The sequence below is a fragment of the Balaenoptera musculus genome, chromosome 15 (genome assembly GCF_009873245.2).
Source record: "Balaenoptera musculus isolate JJ_BM4_2016_0621 chromosome 15, mBalMus1.pri.v3, whole genome shotgun sequence".
NCBI lineage: Eukaryota > Metazoa > Chordata > Mammalia > Artiodactyla > Balaenopteridae > Balaenoptera > Balaenoptera musculus.
Genome location: NC_045799.1, coordinates 72,181,697 through 72,198,327, shown reverse-complemented (window position 1 = coordinate 72,198,327; position 16,631 = coordinate 72,181,697). Strand labels below are relative to the sequence as shown.

The 16,631-nt window shown below is 51.6% G+C and overlaps 1 protein-coding gene across 4 annotated transcripts; it reads right to left on the bottom strand.

Annotated features, from left to right (window-relative positions):
• Nucleotides 1-1,132: 1,132 nt before the first annotated feature.
• Nucleotides 1,133-6,104, bottom strand: PRR14 (proline rich 14). 4 transcript variants are annotated; one of them, XM_036827450.1, is made up of 12 exons: nucleotides 6,040-6,104; nucleotides 5,178-5,249; nucleotides 4,885-5,053; nucleotides 4,123-4,244; nucleotides 3,861-4,050; nucleotides 3,531-3,574; nucleotides 3,219-3,424; nucleotides 2,330-2,918; nucleotides 2,118-2,193; nucleotides 1,950-2,041; nucleotides 1,606-1,677; nucleotides 1,133-1,515 (listed from the first exon to the last, which is right to left on the bottom strand). In XM_036827450.1, the coding sequence occupies exons 2-12, from the start codon at nucleotides 5,198-5,200 to the stop codon at nucleotides 1,236-1,238; spliced, it is 1,863 nt and encodes a 620-aa protein (XP_036683345.1). In that variant the 5' UTR covers nucleotides 5,201-5,249; nucleotides 6,040-6,104; the 3' UTR covers nucleotides 1,133-1,235. The 4 variants fall into 4 exon arrangements, with proteins under 4 accessions (XP_036683345.1, XP_036683346.1, XP_036683347.1 ...); XM_036827451.1 differs by lacking the exon at nucleotides 6,040-6,104 and having other exon boundaries at nucleotides 2,124-2,193; nucleotides 5,178-5,858; XM_036827452.1 differs by lacking the exon at nucleotides 6,040-6,104 and having other exon boundaries at nucleotides 3,219-3,328; nucleotides 5,178-5,858.
• Nucleotides 6,105-16,631: the final 10,527 nt, after the last annotated feature.

Below are 16,631 nucleotides of genomic sequence, written 5' to 3'. Positions count from 1 at the left end.
GAAGGTCCCAGTCGACAGCCAGCAACGTCTTCTCTCCCTTTCCGCTGCTTGGCTTAGCCCACCGGCAGCCTGGCTTCTCGCGCACGCGCGTGGTGATACCACCATCCGGCTGGCAGCTCAGCGGGATCCCCCGCCGTGCGTGGTGGCTAGAGCACGCGGCGTGCTTTGAGAGCGCTAGTCGCGCGGGAAGGAAACCGCATCCCGTTATCGCTCGGTGCAGTGGGAGAGTGCTGGCCTGTGGTCTCCTCGTGCTAACAAGAAAAAAACAGTGCCGGGTACCTTCTCACATATTAACTCATTTGACAATGAGAAGTATCTTAGGAAAGTACTGCTATCGGCCCCATTTTACAGATGGAGAGGGGAATTGACGCACATTTAGTTTCCTAACCAAGATTTGGACTCAAGAAGCTTAGCTCCAGTCTGTGCTCTTTACCACTGCTCTGTTCTGCCTCTAAGTTGTGGAAGATGTAGAGTGCTGCTTGTGTCCTCTGGTTGCCTGGGTTACCCTTTTAATGTGGACATTACACTGAGAGTCAACTTGCTTTCTTATGTATAAAATGGGTATAATTCTCACAGGGCTATGTGTAGGTCAATTACCTGTGACAGGTTGTTGTAGGTGCTTAATTACAGCTGATTACTCTTAGCTCTTGAATCCAGCAGCAGGTTCCTGGCCTGCGTGTTAGGAGGAACTCAGGGCCATCTTGAACAAGGCCTTAGTCTACTCTGGGACTTTGTCTCCTTTTTTTTTTTGCTGCGCTGCACGGCATGCGGGATATTAGTCCCCCGACCAGGGATCAAACCCGTGCCCCCTGCAGTGGAAGCACGAAGTCCTAACCACTGGACTGCCAGGAAATTCCCTCGGTCTCCTCCTTGATGTAAGTGAACTGAGAGAACCCTGACCAGGGTCCAGGGTCACATTATCTTCTGGAGCATATTCAGAAGTATCCCTCCACATAGGAAAATTCTCAAATCAAGAGGGTATCTCCAATGACCATTCCTCTACCCCCCTCCCTACATCCAACCTTCATCATCTTCCCTGGTCCCTCCCGTTTCCCAGTTTCGGGTGCCAAAGAAGAAACATGAGCCAGTACTGCCAGTTAATCTCAAACTCAGCTAGAGACATACAAAAGAATCAGAAACATATCGAAAACTTTACTAGAAACACAGAGAAAAAAATATAACTGTCTCAGAGACTTCCCCTCCCTCCAGGATGGGTGGACAAACAGATGGAGCTTCTAAGTCCGATGGGGCCGCTCTCGATCCCCTTCCTCCTCCTCCAGGAGCAAGGCATCCAGCTCCTGCAGTCGCTGCTGCAGCAGGGGTCCTACATCTGGGCTGGGGGCCAGATTGGGAGTAAGGGTCCTGCCAGCTGCAACCCGGGCCCCGCGAGATGGCCGCCGGGATCGAGGAAGACTACTGTCCCGAAATTCTACAGTTCGCCGGAGCTTCCTTGAGCTGGTGAAAATCAGAGTCCCGTTGCGCTCCCGGGGTTCCTCAAAGATGGTCTCAAAGGTCCTGGACCAGGCAGGGAGGAGTGCTGGTTACCAGCACGCCCCCTGGTTCCACATTTCCCTCTGTCACCCCCAAGCCTTCAAAGTTTCTCACCTCCTGGTTGTGGGTGACTGGTAATTCTTGTTGGTGTAAATTTCTTCCAAGCTGAACTCCTTCTTGTTCAACCTGCGAGCAAAGAGGAGCAGAGGCCTCTGAGAAACCTGGGGCCAGTGGGCCTGGAGAAGGGATAATCAAGGCCTGGTCTGTATTTCAGTTTCTAGGACATGCCAGGAGTGCTGCCTGAGGCAAACAAATGGTTCTAAGCACAAACCATGTCCAGACCAAATTGACTCCTCCAAGCTGGACTGTGCTCCCTGAGAGGAGATGAAGCCACACTCAGGGGATCTGAGCCTACACCTGTTTGGCCAAGGCAGCTCCATGCACAACAAGCCTCTCACCTGATTGGTCGAGGCAGCCCCATTGGTGTAAGGTTTGGTTGAGAACGGGCCGGTGTCCTGCGTATTCTGAATCGAGAAACCTTTCCCATGGTCTGCAAAAACGGGGCAGAGTGTAAAAGTGCAGCATGGGCTCAGGCTCCCACTTGTCTCCTCCCCCTTCATCTGTACCTCTACCTTGGTCTTGGGGTCTGAAAGCACCTGGTCTTCTGAGGCCCTTGGCTCCTTCCTCTTGGTTGAGCTCAACCTGCAGAGAAGGTCAAGGCTCAGGGCCAAAGAGCATTCACAGCAACATCCCCATCTCCTGCCCACTGGATACTAGGGAAGGAGGCTGGGCCCAGACTGCGGCCAGAGCTTTAAGGAGGGTTTATCAAGAGCACTACCTGGGTTCTGCAGGTTCAGAGAAGGAAGAAGTGGACGTGGTAGACGAGCAAGATGTGACGAGGGGAGGAGAGCCTCCCACTCCTCCAAGAGGGAAGACCTCTTTCCGGAGACAGGGCCGAGGGGGTGGCGGGGCTCGGGCCATCTCTCCACCACCCACAGTGTGCCGCCGAGGCCGTGGCCGGCTTGGGTGGGGTGGAGCAGGGGGCCAGCTGCAGGTATCTGGGCCAGGGGGCCCCAGATCAGGGCAGGATTGGCTTCTGCCCAGAGAGGGCTTAGGGAGAGGTGCTGGGGGATTCTGGTCCTGGGCCCGCCATTGGCGGATAGGGGGCCGGGGACTGACAGATGCAGTGCCCTCAGCAGCCCCAGACTGCTCGGCCTCTGAGATGGCAATCTTCAACTCCAACTTCATGGGGGGTGAGGGGGGCGGGGGCCGTGGGGCTTTGTTGGGTGTGAGGAAGATGTCAGCAAAGCTCTCCAGCTTGGAGCGGACGGAATGGAAGAGGGGGGCCAAGCCCCAGGGACTGAGGCGGGGGCGTAAAAGGCTGGATGGCGGTGGGGTCGATGGGAGCTCCAGAACAGGATCTGGGGCTGAGGAAACGAGAGGGTCAGGTGGGTATTCCTCAGCTGCAGGTGTCTAAGCCCCACTTCGGTAGCCTTAGTCCCTCCCCAAACACTAATCTTTGCCCATAGAGGAATAAGCCCATCCCTAAAATACCAAGCTCTAAATTTAGAAGTTAAGCTTCAGGTCTCTGAAGTCTAAACCCCATCCTCATACACCAAGCTCTGCCCTGGGAGGGGGTTAAGCCCCATCCCCAACTCGTCACCTCACATTTCTAAGCTCAGCTAGAATGTTCCAGAACCCCAAGTCTCATCCATCTGAGTCCTTACCTGGTGGTGGGCTCTCCAGAGGGTTTGCAGACAGGGCAGATGGCTGGAATGGGGGTTCCACATCCCTGGGTGGAGGCTTTGGCTGGTGAACCATCATCCTTGGCTCAGCTCTGGGGTGAAGGGGCAAGTTAAAGGCTGAGGAAGCTTCCAGATTCAGATCCCACCTGAGCCAGCACCTCCCCTGTCCCTTAAGGCTTCTGAAAGTGCTACAAGGAAGGATTGGACATATAAATTCTGATGCCCCTAGCTCTGGCTGCCTGGATAATGGCTGTTGCCTGCACATCTTGATAATCCCTTCCCCAGCCATCTCACCTTCTCGCTGGGACGGTGAAGTTGGGAGTCTCATCGGCAAAGCCCTGGATATAAACAGGGGATGGTTGTGAGGAGGCAGGGAAGCCCGCTGTGGTCTCCGTAGCTTCCCACATCCCGACTCCCTCGGTCTCCAGATTCCTGCCTGGGTTTACACTAAAGACTTTTTCATATAGGTCTTTGCTCAGACAGTGTCTTCCACCCTAAAACGCTGTCCTCCTCGCTCTGAGCAAAATCCACCCCAGACTCAGCCCTCCTACCCCTGTCTTCTATGCCCACTGGCATGCCTGCCCCCAGCTGAACTCCTGACATCTTTCCCTGAAGTTTCCATACCTCCGCTGGGGGTCTGGAGCTGGCAATGTCCTCTAGCATCACCACCAGAGTGGGCTGGGGGGCCTGGTCCACCTTTTGTGAAGGGCCCTCCTCTAGGCCAGGTGTTGTCCTTGATCGCCACCTCAGTGTGGAAGGGGGCCGATGCACACGGCTCAAGGGCTCTCGGCATAAGTGCAGTGGGTCGGGAGGCCTAGAGAGGGACCAAGAATATCAGTGGGGCTCAGCTGTGTCCCCAGCTTACCCCCAATCCTGCCATGCTCACCTGGCTTGTGGGGACCACGTGGCCTGTTGGGGTGGTGAGGCAGATGGATGGCTGTGGACAGAATCCCGACGGTTGCTGCGGTGCCGTGGAGTGGAGATCTCCTCTTGGGGCACCAGGGGGACCTAGGGGAGGAGGAAGTGTCAAAAGCAAGGTGACGGAATGAGGCTGGACAGGGCCTCCCTGTGCCTAACAGTGCCCTATGCCACAAAAATGACAGAAATCGTGGCTAGAATTCATTCAAGATCCCCAAAGAAGAGGTCAGTGATGGCTCTCAATTAAGGGCCAGATATGACAGTGTCCTGAGCTGCTGGTGTGGGAGCTGGATAATGTCACCTAGGCTATTTGAAGAAATGAAAAGGAGAGGGTGACCTGGAGTGAGTCACTGCCCTATTTGGGGCCTCAGTTTTTCTAATCTGTGCAATGGAGTCAAAGTCCTCAGCCTGCTTCCCAAGGATTGCCTAGAAGTTGCGCTGGGAAGAAAGCAGAAGGGTTTCTCATACTTAAGAGTTGTAGGGATGTGGTTTCAGCCCAACAGAGTTGGTAGTGGGGAATGGGCACTGGAGACCCTGCCCAATTCCAGGCTGGACTGAGAGCCAAGGAAAAACAAAAAACAAAAAAAACTCTAGCATTAGGGAGGCTGCCTGATGGACGAGTGTGAGTGTGAGATGTTTGGACCTCAGTTATCCTCACTAGTGATCTAGTTTGACTTTGGTACTGAGGGGACCTGAGGGAGAAGGGGGCCTCTCAGTTCAAGGGGCTCACCATGTGGGCAGCCATGACATCTTCCAGGACCACGGCCAGGACCCGCCGAGAGGCTTTTTCCAAGGGCGAAGGGGCCCCGAGGGGCTGCAGCTTCGGCCGTTTGGGGCTCCTGGCTCCCCATAACGCTCGAGCCAGGGGCTGGCGGCACAGACCCTGCCGGCCAGGCGGGCTGGAGGATGAGAGAAGCAGAGGACGGTCGCCTGAGCCTGTTGTTGGCTCTGTGGTTTCCCCGGTACGGCCACCAGGCTCCCCGTTTCCCGGGCTCAAGACAGGCGGGCGGGGTGCGCTCTCACCTGGAGTCCCCGGGCAAGTCCATGGGGGAAGCGGCGGCTCCGGGGAGTCCCTGGGGGATCCCAGGCTCCAGCCTGGGGTTGGGGGGGAGCGGGGGAGCCGGGAGTGAAGGCCAGCCCCTCCCGTGGGGCTCCGCCCTTCATGGTCCGCCCGCGGCTCCCGGTAGCCCACGGGCCGGAGCCCTGGGGCGCGTAAGGGCGCCCCCGCCTGGCTGCCGGGAACGGGTGTCTTCCCGCTGCCGCCGCAGCGACCAGCGGATCACTCGCGCCCTGCCTAGGCCGCGAGAACCTGGATTGCTGCGGCCCCCGTTCTCCCACGGCCCGAGCCTCCTGGGGCCTTTGTCCCTGCAGATTCCGCCCTGAGATTCCCCCGGGATCAGCTGGGATCCCGGTCCTCGGAGGCTCAGTTTCCACCGGATCCCTCTTCAATTCTCATCCACCCCCAGCGAGTGGCCGAGGACTCCGAAGCAATACTCCCACACGCCGACGGTCCCCCCCTCCCACCAGATCCCCTAGACTGGATCCCCGCGGAAAGAATCCTACAGCGCGGTTCCTCCAAACAGACGCCGCGCGAGGATCCTCCTCTCCCTGTGAGCTTCGGCTCCGCAAAGCTCCACTCAGACAGGGGCGGCCCGAGCTTGAGCATCACGAACTCAGTCCGGATCCCTGGGGATCCACTGTCAAGCAGATACCCCCTTCACTCCAATCCCGGGAGGTCCCGCCCACAGACCCCCTCCCTCCGCCCTCCCCTGATCCCCGCCCAGCGCTCTCCCCAACCCGGGACCAGATGGTTCAAAAGTTTCCTTCCCTCCCTCCTCCCGCCCTCTCTCCAGCCGCTCGGTGCCCTCCCCCGCGCGCCGCTCACCGCCGCCTCCCGCGGATCCCGGGTCTTCGACGGCTCCCACCTCCGGCTCCTTTAAAACTAGCCTTACCCAGCACTGCCCAACCGCCGAGGGCCTTCTTCTCCAAGCTTTGGGGCACCGCCCAATCGCCGGTCCCCGTCTTCCGGGGTGGTGAGAAACTAAGTGAAGCCTCCTGGCGGCCATCATCCCTAGGGGCAAGAAGCCAAATTCGGCAGCGCCGCCATTATAATTGAGGGCAGATTGCGCTGAACTCGATGAACCGAAGTAGACCGGACGGCGTCATCTTCTCCGGTCAGTGAGTGGCCGAAGACTATGGCAAGTTTCTTGAGCTATTGAGGCAACTGTCGTGAAGCTAGGTTACCGCCACGTTTTTTAAGGGCATCTTCCGGTTCTTTCGTTTTTAGGCCAATAAACGTGAACTGAGTGCTAACGATATGTGAAATTCCCGATTTCCTAGAGAGGCCCCATTGAGCCCGTTTCCAGTACCATCGTAGGCTCCTGAACCGGGTTCCCACGTTGCAGGGAAGAGTTTGGCTAGGGCTGGTGCCGCCTCAGGCTCCTTTGCTCGCACGGTGTCCTGGAGAGACTGGGCTCAGTCAAGGTGGGGAAGAGGGTGGGGCATTGAGGTTCACTTTACCCGAGTGTTGTGTACCTCTTCCTGGAGGAGCAGGGGTTTCTATAGAGGGCTCAGTACAGAGGCGTCATTGCGGGAGACCAGTAACCACCTTGGCGTGCTTGATGGGCCCGCTTTTCTCTGGGGCTCCCACGAGCCCTCTTTCAAGAGGGGCCTGGCTGATGGGGTGTGTAAATAGTCCTTAGTAGTAGGGGATCGGGGATGGAATCCTGCTGCTTAGGCTGCGTCACGGAACTTTTATACCAGGAGACTGCTGTTGGTGGGGAGGTAGTGGGCATGTACTGGCTTCTTGTACTGTGAAGGCGCCCTCACTACCTAACCAAAGCCCATGCCTCCACTAGTTCTCCTTCCCCAGGATTCCCTGGTCCAAACTAGTACTCTTCTTTTTTTTCTTTATTTAAAAAAAAAGAAAAATTTATTTATTTTTGGCCGCGCCCCCAGGGCATGCGGGATCTTAATTCCCCGACCAGGAATCGAACCCCTGCTCCCTACAGTGGAAGCTGGGAGTCCTAACCACTAGACCGCCAGGGGATTCCCTAGTATTTATTTTCTTGATAGAACAAAAAAGCCTGAAGCCTAGAATCCTGGGTCTGAGATGAAGGTGCAGAGTGACCTACTCAGCCCAGCATAATTCTCTTTTATGGGACTGAGTGATAAGAGTAATGATCCAGAAAGGAAGATATGGAAAGAACAGCATCGGTAAGAGCTGGTGTGGAAAATGAAGACTCCCCAACTCTAACTAAGGACTCATCCAGATAGGTCTCTGGGACTACAGTGACTCTCTGTAGCACAAGGCCTGCTGGGTCCTCTGGAAATGCATGGTGAGACTTCTGGTGCGAATAAGCAGCAGCTCTTCCAACTAGAAGTGTTCTCTCTCTGCCCTGGAGCAGGGCCGGCTACAGAGGTGCCTGAGGATGTTCCCTGATGGTATGGTGATGCTTTCAGCTGTGAGTAGAGATCCCTCTCAACTTTGGTGAGTTGAGAGGGCCCCTGTAGGCTTTCACTTTCCTGCTTAAATACACAGATGTTTCCCAGACTCCAGGGCAATGAAAACCTTTCAAGGGCCGAGCAAACCTGATCTGAGTTTTGAGGGCAAAGGAAGTAGCCTAAAGAAAGGGCCTGAGAATCTGGCGGGGAGGGCCCAGCCCTACGACCTTAACTTGGGGCGCTGGAGTTCATCAAATTGAATAAGGTAGACTGTGGTTTCTTGGCCCTCAGCCCAGGCCAGCAGTGACGCGCCTTCATACCCTCACGGCCTTGCCTCTGGAAATAACCCCAGAGGGAAGATTTCCAGTCACCTCTTTGTGACTACCATATCAAAAACTCTTACCTTATCCAACACCTGTGTACACACCCCAGGCATGGCCAATGTGTGCTGATCCAGTGGCAAGAGGCCTCACCCAGCCTCCTACGGGACAGGTGATGTGGCTGGAGATTGGCACATCCGTGTATCTATTCTTCAGAAACTCCGGACCCCTTTAGGCTCTGGGCTCACATCTGCCTAAGTATTCCTGACCTTAGTGGTCTCATTTGTAAAATGGGAACAATAAACCCTGCCGTGCCTGCCTCAAAATAGACTTAGAAGATCAAGTGAGAAGGCACATCTGAAAGCGCCTGATAAGTAAGTTAAGTCTCAGGCTGCAGGTAAAAAGAGGATGATAAAAACTGTCTCTTTCTCTCAGAGTGCTCTGTCCCTTCTGGTCCTCAAGCCAGCTACTCTGCTCAGTATGTTTCTCTGTAGAAGCCTCTAGCCTGAGCTCTAGATCAGCCAGGGAGGTTTGGGTTGGGTTGTGGCTGCAGGGTGTTGAGATGGGAGGGATGTTCAGTTATAGCCCTTTGCCAAGAACCACCCCTGAGAAATGACAGGAAGTCTTGGGTTTAGGTTGCTACTCTGGTTCGCATCAACCATTCAACAAAATTTCATTACTTGTGTGCCATGCTGTGGGAACAGACAGGTGCCTGTCCCTAGGAGTTTGGAGTTTACATGCCTGTGTACAAGATTGCCGTTGCCTCCACTGCTTCCCTCAGCCTCAGTCCCCTCCACCCTGAAGTATTTAGTCCACCAGGTGCCAGCACACTCCTGTCCAATTTAGTTCCCCTGGAGAGGAGCTTTCAAGACCACCTCTGGGGGCTCTTCCACTCTGGTCAGCTACTTGCTAGAATTTTTATTTATCTGGGGAAACTGGTCCTGCCCATGGTCTAACTTATCTTCCCCAGTCTAGAACCATCTGCCACCACTACTATCCTCACCTCCTTTTTTTTTAGGTGGATATGATAGGCAGGTGTCAAGTTTGGAGGAACTGAATGGTAAAGTGATAGGGCCTGGACTTCCCCGGCGGTCCAGTGGTTAAGACTCCGCACTTCCCCTGCAGGGGGCACGGGTTCAATGCCTGATCAGGGAACTAAGATGCCACTTACCCCACAGTGCGGCCAGAAAAAAAGTGATAGGGCTTATGGTGAGGATGTCAGGGGAAGGAAGAAGGTTGGGAGGATTAGAGAGAGAGTCAAGAAGTGTAAAGGGAGCTACCTATTAGTATCTGAAACAGATGTATGTCACTGTGCCAGTTATTCATCTATTACCTCTTGGAAAAAAATTCATTCTTTTTGCCTGCTCTGTGAAAATGGATCTGGGCCCTTTAACTACTTTTTCTTTGCCAGCTGGCACAATTAACGTTTTGTCAGTAGAGAGCTGGGGAGACATTGCAGGAAGGAAGGGCCTTGCTTCCTGGTTCCCATGAGCCCTATTGGCAGGCTCCTGAAGTACGTAGTGGCCAGCGGCACCCAAAGGCCAGCAGCTTCCCCTGGTACACCCCTCAGACAGTTAAGTGGTAGAGTGCCTCTGGTGAGACACCTTCCCATGAACAGTTTTCCCTGGCACCCTAGAGGGAAGATTTCCATCATGTTCCACCAGAGTGGCACTCCAGTGACTTCTGTGTTCTCCCCCCAAAATTCTGGATCTCAGCCCCAGGGAGGCCCAGGTAGAGGCTCTTTCTTAGGTGCAGTATCTCCAGCTGAGGGGTAGTGGCTGCTCTTATAGCTGCTATTCCTGCATTCTTTAGGATTCTCTTTACTTCTTACTATCTATAGCAGGCAGAATTGTGTCCCTCAGAATTGTGTCCCAGTTCCTGGGACTGTGACCTTATTTGGAAATAGAGTCTTTGCAGACATAATCATTGAAATCGTACTGTATTTGGTTGGGCCTCAATCCAATGACTGGTGTCCTTGTAAGAAGAAGGAAATTTGGACACAAACTCATGGAAAGGAGAAGGCCATGTGAAGACACGCAAAGAGACGCAGGAAGAATGCCATGTGGTAACAGAGGCAGAGATTAGAGTGATGCATCTACAAATCTAAGGAATGCCAGAGATCACCAGCAAACCACCAGAAGCTAGGAAGAGGCAAGGAAAGATCCCCCCTAGGGTCTCAAAGGGAGTATGACCCTGCTGATGCCTTGATTTCAGGATTCTAGTCTCCAGAACTACGAGAGAATAGATTTATGTTGTCTTAAGGCCTGCAATTTGTGGTAATTTGTCATGGCAGCTCTAGGAAACTAATACATAATCCAATCTCTCATTTCTCTAATTCCCTTTTATAGTTGATCAGTCTATTTTTTTAAAGTATTTTTTTAAATTATTTTTTAATTTATTTGGCTGAATCAGGTCCTAGTTACAGCACACGGGATCTTCGTTGCAGCGCGTGGGCTTTTCTCTAGTTGTGGTGCGCGGGCTCGAGAGCGTAGAGGCTTGGTTGCTCCAGAGCGCGGGGGCTTAGTTGCCCCGTGGCATGTGGGATCCCAGTTCCCCAACCAGAGGCTGAACCCGTGTCCCCTGCATTGGGAGGCAGATTCTTAACCACTGGACCACCCGAAAAGTCCCGATAATTCTTTTTTTTTTTTTTTGGCTGCGCTGCATGGCTTGCGGGATCTCAGTTCCCTGACCAGGGATTGAACCTGGGCCACAGCAGTGAAAGCTAAGAATCCTAACCACTAGGCCACCCCAATTATTGGGAACTCCCAATAATTCTGTTTAATAAACTTCTGCTTGTTGAAATTGCTATGTGGATTCTCCCAATTGCACCCACACTTATACCATCACCAACAAAAATACTAGTGTTTTAGCACTAAAGAAAATGGAATATCCGAATCTTGAAAGTTCCTACTGCAATTACTATGCAGATATTTCAGAGAGTAGGCCATTATTGAGAGAGGTTTAAAATCTGCATTGCAGACATATTCCTTAAATGCATTTTGAATGCTCCTATTGCACCTGAGAAAAAAATAAAAATTGAGAGCAGATGGTGCCTGTGAGGACAGCTGGCTCAACCGAAGCGGAGAAAGTTGGGCTAGACAGCTGCCATGTTATCTAAAGGCCATTCCTGACATCCTGTGGTTTCAGGTGGAGGCCAGCTCTAGACAACACTCAGAAAACAAGTCCAGGTAGAGGTTTCTAGAAATGACTGTACCTGATACTATAGGCTGAGAAGGCAGAGGGACAGTGGTATCAGTGGCAATGCTGGGGCAGGGAGGTCCATGACACACACAAAACACATTCACCTGGCTATGACCTTTTCTCCAGAGAAAGAGGCCTAGACATGGGAGGCAAGGGCCCTGGCTGGTCAAGAAGGCTCTAGGGCTTCCCTGGTGGCACAGTGGTTAAGAATCCGCCTGCCAAGGCAGGGGACACGGGTTCGAGCCCTGGCCTGGGAGGATCCCACGTGCTGCGGAGCAACTGGGCCCATGCTCCACAACTGCTAAGCCTGCGCTCTGGAGCCCGCGAGCCACAACTACTGAAGCCCACACTCCTAGAGCCCGTGCTCCACAACAAGAGAAGCCACCGCAATGAGAAGCCCGCGCACCGCAACGAAGAGTAGCCCCCGCTCACCACAACTAGAGAAAACCCGTGCGCAGCAACGAAGACCCAACGCAGCCAAAAATAAATAAATCAATAAAAAAAAAAGAAGGCTATAAATATGGGATGACATGTCCATTTATTTGTTCAACACATTTTTAAAACTCAAACCACGTGCCAGACACAAAAAATACTATGGTGAGCAAGACAGTGAGAGTCCTTGTCCGCAGAGAGACAAGTAAACAGACCAGGGCATAGTGAGATAGATGCTAAACTCAGCTTATATGCAGGTTCCCAAAAGAGCACATAAGCAGAACTAGAGACACCTCAGAGAAGGTGATGAATCATCTAAGAACTGAGGGAAAGGGGGTCGGTGGGGAGACTGTGCATGGGTCATCACAACTGTGCAAAGGACCAGAGGACAAAACTCAGGAGGCTGCAAATAACTGGGTGTCAGCCTCTCAGAACTAATGCATGCCTTTTAGAATACATACGTTGGGGCTTCCCTGGTGGCGCAGTGGTTAAGAATCTGCCTGCCGATGCTGGGGACACGGGTTCGAGCCCTGGTCCGGGAAGATCCCACATGCTGCAGAGCAGCTGGGCCCATGCGCCACAGCTACTGAGCCTGCGCTCTAGGGCCTGCGAGCCACAGCCTCCGTGCACCTAGAGCCTGTGCTCCACAACAACAGAAGCCACTGCCATGAGAAGCCGGTGCACCGCAATGAAGAGTGGCCCCCGCTCACCGCAACTAAAAAGAAAGCCCACGCGCAGCAACGAAGACCCAATGCAGCCAAAAATAAATAAATAAATTAATTAATAGAATAAATATGTTGAATGCTCCTTTTATTACAGTGAAATAAATAAATAGAGAAATAAGCCATCTACAGTCCTACTTTTTGAAAATCACTATAACCCTTACTATAATTTAAAGGACAAATAAAGTCATTTTTTAAAAAATGTGTATCCAGTGGTAACCTATAAGTAACTTAGAATAAAAATTACAACTATAGGCAACAATATGAGTGAATTTTAGACGCAAAAGAAGGCAGGCACCAAAAAATGTGTGTATATATATATATACAGTGATTCCATTTGTATTATGTTCAAAAAGAGGCAAAACTAATCCGTAATATTAGAACTTGGACTAGTGGTTATCTTTGGGAAAGGTGGTGACTGGAAGGTGCGTGAGGGGTATCTAGGGTTAGGGTGCTGGAAATGTTTTGGTTTCTGCATCTGGGTACTGGTTATGTGGGTGTGTTCACTTGATGAAAATTCATTGAGCTGATACTTAAGATTTGTGCACTTTCGTGTATTATATTATTCTTTAAAAAAAGTAATGTATATCTCAATATGTAAATGCTTGGGCAGGGCTTTGCCAAAGGATTTAGTGAAGCGATCATCTGGAAGTATGCTTGCACTACATATAGGATTTCTATGAACACAGCAGCTGCAAACTCAGGCTGTCACAGATGGGTTGTATTGCTGATTCAAATTCAAGTGTGGCCATCTGTGCAGTGATTTTCCAAAACGGCAAATCACTCTTGGCAAAGTTCCAAACGAAACAAAATACAGTCTTTCCTCCATTTATACAGGCCTTTCTGGAAAAGTCAGGATTAAAACTGTACTTGTAAGTTTGTGCTTCTATATAAAATAAATTTAGGTTCTGTACTCAGAAAATTACAAACCTGTTTTCACCTACACGAATGTCCACGGGGCATTCTGAGCATGGTAGAGGACAAGGGACACTTTTTCACTGAGCAGGGCTTTCTGGTTTTGAGCAAGACAGCTGATACCCCTGGGCCCACCCATTAAACGGAGGGATCCCTTATCTATGTCGATTAGAAATTGTCCATTCTCCCGCTTTGGAAGGTAAGCTCCTTGAGGAGAGAACCTTTGCCTGTTTTTCCCCCATGGATTTGTCCTAAACTATTGGTACATAATAGACTCGGGACTGACATGGGAAAACCATGAGAAGGAAGGACTCGGGTAACAGGATTTTAGGTCATATGCTAGCAACAGGAGTAAAGTGTAGTTGAATAGTCAACTAAAATATCTAGAAACAAATAAGAAGCTCTCGGCTCAACAACCATGTGAAAATGTTTAGCAGCCAGTTAGATGTGCAGGCCTGGAGGAGGATTTCTCAATCGCAGCACTAGTAATATTTTGAGCCAGAGAATTCTTCGTTGTGAGGGGCTGTCCTGTGCATGGGAGGATGCTTAGTGGAAGCATCCCTAGCCTCTACCCACTAGATGTCAGTAGCGCACACATACCCCTCCCTGGACCCTCCCTTCCCCCACCCTCCACCCCCATGCTGGACAACCCAAAAATGTCTCTATACATTGCCAAACACCCCCTGAGGGGTGCGGTAGTGGGGAGTCACCTCCCCAAAGTGGGGAATCACTGGCCTAGAGGATATAATGACAGTTGGAACCAAGGGAAAGAGGTTGGATGCCTGAACCTTGGGAAAATGTACTTTTTTTTTTTTAATTAAAAAAAAACTTATTTATTTTTGGCTGCGTTGGGTTTTCGTTGGTGCGCGCGGGCTTTCTTTAGTTGCGGCGAGCGGGAGCTACTCTTCGTTGCAGCGCACGGGCTTCTCCTTGCGGTGGATTCTCTTGTTGCGGAGCACGGGCTGTAGGCGCGCAGGCTCAGGAGTTGTGGCGCACGGGCTTAGTTGCTCTGTGGCACGTGGGATCTTCGGCACTGGCAGTCGGATTCTTAACCACTGCGCCACCAGGGAAGTCCCCGGGAAAATGTACTTTAAAAATGGGGAATGTAACAAAGAAGACAAAGATGAGCCAAAAAACAAAACAAAAAGGGATTCAGAAGCCACTGGAAGAAAGTAGCAGAGAGATTTAACAAGGAGGTTAGCAGGTCTTGGAGAGAATTGTTTTAGCGGAACAGCAGGACAAGAGCCTGGTTGGCATGGGTTTATGTGTGTGTTTGTGTGCACACGTACGTGTCCTAGGTGGGACAGGTGATGAAAATGTAGATGCAGTCCAGTAGCCAGTAACAACGGGAAAGCAAAGAAAACTTTTTTTCGTTACTTCAATATTTTTGAAAAATTGCTCTGCCAGCAGTAGCTGTATAGCACAACGGTTAGGATACATGGGCTTCAAAGTCAGATACATTGGATTCTATTGCTGGCTCCTTAATTTAGTGGTGTTCATGTTACAGCGGAGAGTTTCTTACTGGATTGAGCTTGAGCACCCCCATTCGGAAAGTGAGATGATCAGCCTCATGGGGTTGTTTAAAGGATTAAATGAGAGAATGTATTTGAAGTGTTTCACACTGTTCCTGGCACATGGTGTGGGTTGTTGTTTTTCTTGTTACACTACAGTTATTAGATGCTTAGGAGCAACAGAGAATAAGATTATGACTTTGCCCACTCAGCCCTCAGAGCGATGGAGAAAAGGGAAGAGGGTGCTTCTGTAAGTCACTGAAGTCCAGCTGGTGGTCAGGGACTCTATGCCAGGAGTGTGTCTGAGCTGCTTAAGTGCCAAGATGGCTCAGAAGGAAAAGCCCTAGTGATTAGGTCAGAAAGACCACTGGACTTGGAGCCAGAGAGACCTGGGTACCAGTCACCCAGTCTCAGTGTTCTTATTCTCCCCCCGCAACCCCGCAATGTTCTTATTCTTAAATAGGGACCACACTCCCTACCCTCACATGGAGCGTTGATCAGGGTTAGATGATTGTAAGAAGGTTGTTGTGCACCTGGGGCAATGTAGAAATTCCACAAAGGTGCTCAGCTCCCTACTGGCTTCTCTCAGGACAGGAACCCAGTTAATTTTGCGGCCAGGACGCACTCTCCGAGGCCTTGTGGGTCAGCAGAACAGAAGGAGCTGAGGTGGAATAGCCCAGAGGACGCTGACCAATGCGGGCTCGCTACATGGTAACCTCCGGGGACTCCTGATCCTGTTCTTGGGAACCCGGCCTCCTGTCAGGCGTTACCTAGCAACAGCGTCCTAGAGTCTGGCCCAAGAGGCCAATCAGTGCGTACTTAGTTATTTCAGTGATGGGAACAGTCCAGTCACCGGGCGCTGTCAAAAGCCACCTCCTCAAGCTAATCTCCGCAAGCACCAATGAGGGGTTAGGAATTTTAAGAGCCGGAGCTGAGTATTCGGAGCTGGCTCTTATTTGATAAGACCAACTGGGGGGAAAGAATGACCAGCCTCCGACTGCATCTGAATGATGGTTGTGAAGGCAGATCGCCGCCATATTCTCTTAGGGCGTTTTCCGGTACCGTTGTCCACTCTGAGTACCAGAGTGACCCATGACGTTGTGGTTCCTCTGTTTGGGCCGCAGCTTGGCCCCACGCAAAGCCAAATCCGGGCTGACTCAGACACCGGGTCTAGCAGGGCAGTGTCTCCTTGGTCCGGAAAAGAGAGTGGCCTTTGGATTGGGGCATCTAGGACCTGGGGACTGGAAGAATTCAAGGGCCGCCCTAGTCCCGTTCCCCATCTGCAGCCCAGAGCCTGGATCCGAGCCGCGGAGGCTGTAAGCTGTGTAGCTTTGCCGCGTGGCGGAGTATTTCTTCTTGGAGAAGTGGTGAAATCCGAGGCGCAGAAGGTCCTTTACCAAAAGTGATACTAGAGACCTATGGCCACCTGGGGGCGCTCCGTGAGGCCCTTTAGTGGTCTCCTCCCTTTGCCCATTTTTGCTCACTCTTTATTCATCTATTCACGATGTACCCAAGCCAGTTCTTGGGCTAGAACTGCAGATGCGGACTACTCAGACAGGGCAAAATGCCTGGAGCAGAGGGGAACAGAGGGGATAGTGGGCTGAGGCTTGGGGAGGGACTGTCCTAGAGTGTCTCTTGAAAGCCTTTTTTTTTTTTTTTTTTTTAATAATTTACTATGACCATCTTGCTGTGTCTATGACTACAACATAGTTTTTTTTTAAACGGCTTTATTGAAATGTTATTCACATATCATGTAATTCACCCATTTAAAGTGTAAAATTCAATGTTTTTTAGCATATTTAGAGTTATGAAACCGTCACCACAATCAACTAAACACATTGTCATCACTCCAGAAAGAAACTCCCCAGCCATCACTCCCCATTCTCCTCTCCTCCAGCCCCTGGCAACCACTGATCTACTTTATCTCTCTGT

Coding starts and splice junctions, on each gene's coding strand:
- PRR14 (XM_036827450.1), bottom strand. CDS start 5,200: ATGGACTTGCCCGGGGACTCCAG. Junction 2,194..2,329: donor TCTGAACCTGCAGAACCCAG/GTAGTGCTCTTG, acceptor CCTTCTCTGCAG/GTTGAGCTCAACCAAGAGGA. Junction 2,042..2,117: donor ACCCCAAGACCAAGGTAGAG/GTACAGATGAAG, acceptor CCGTTTTTGCAG/ACCATGGGAAAGGTTTCTCG.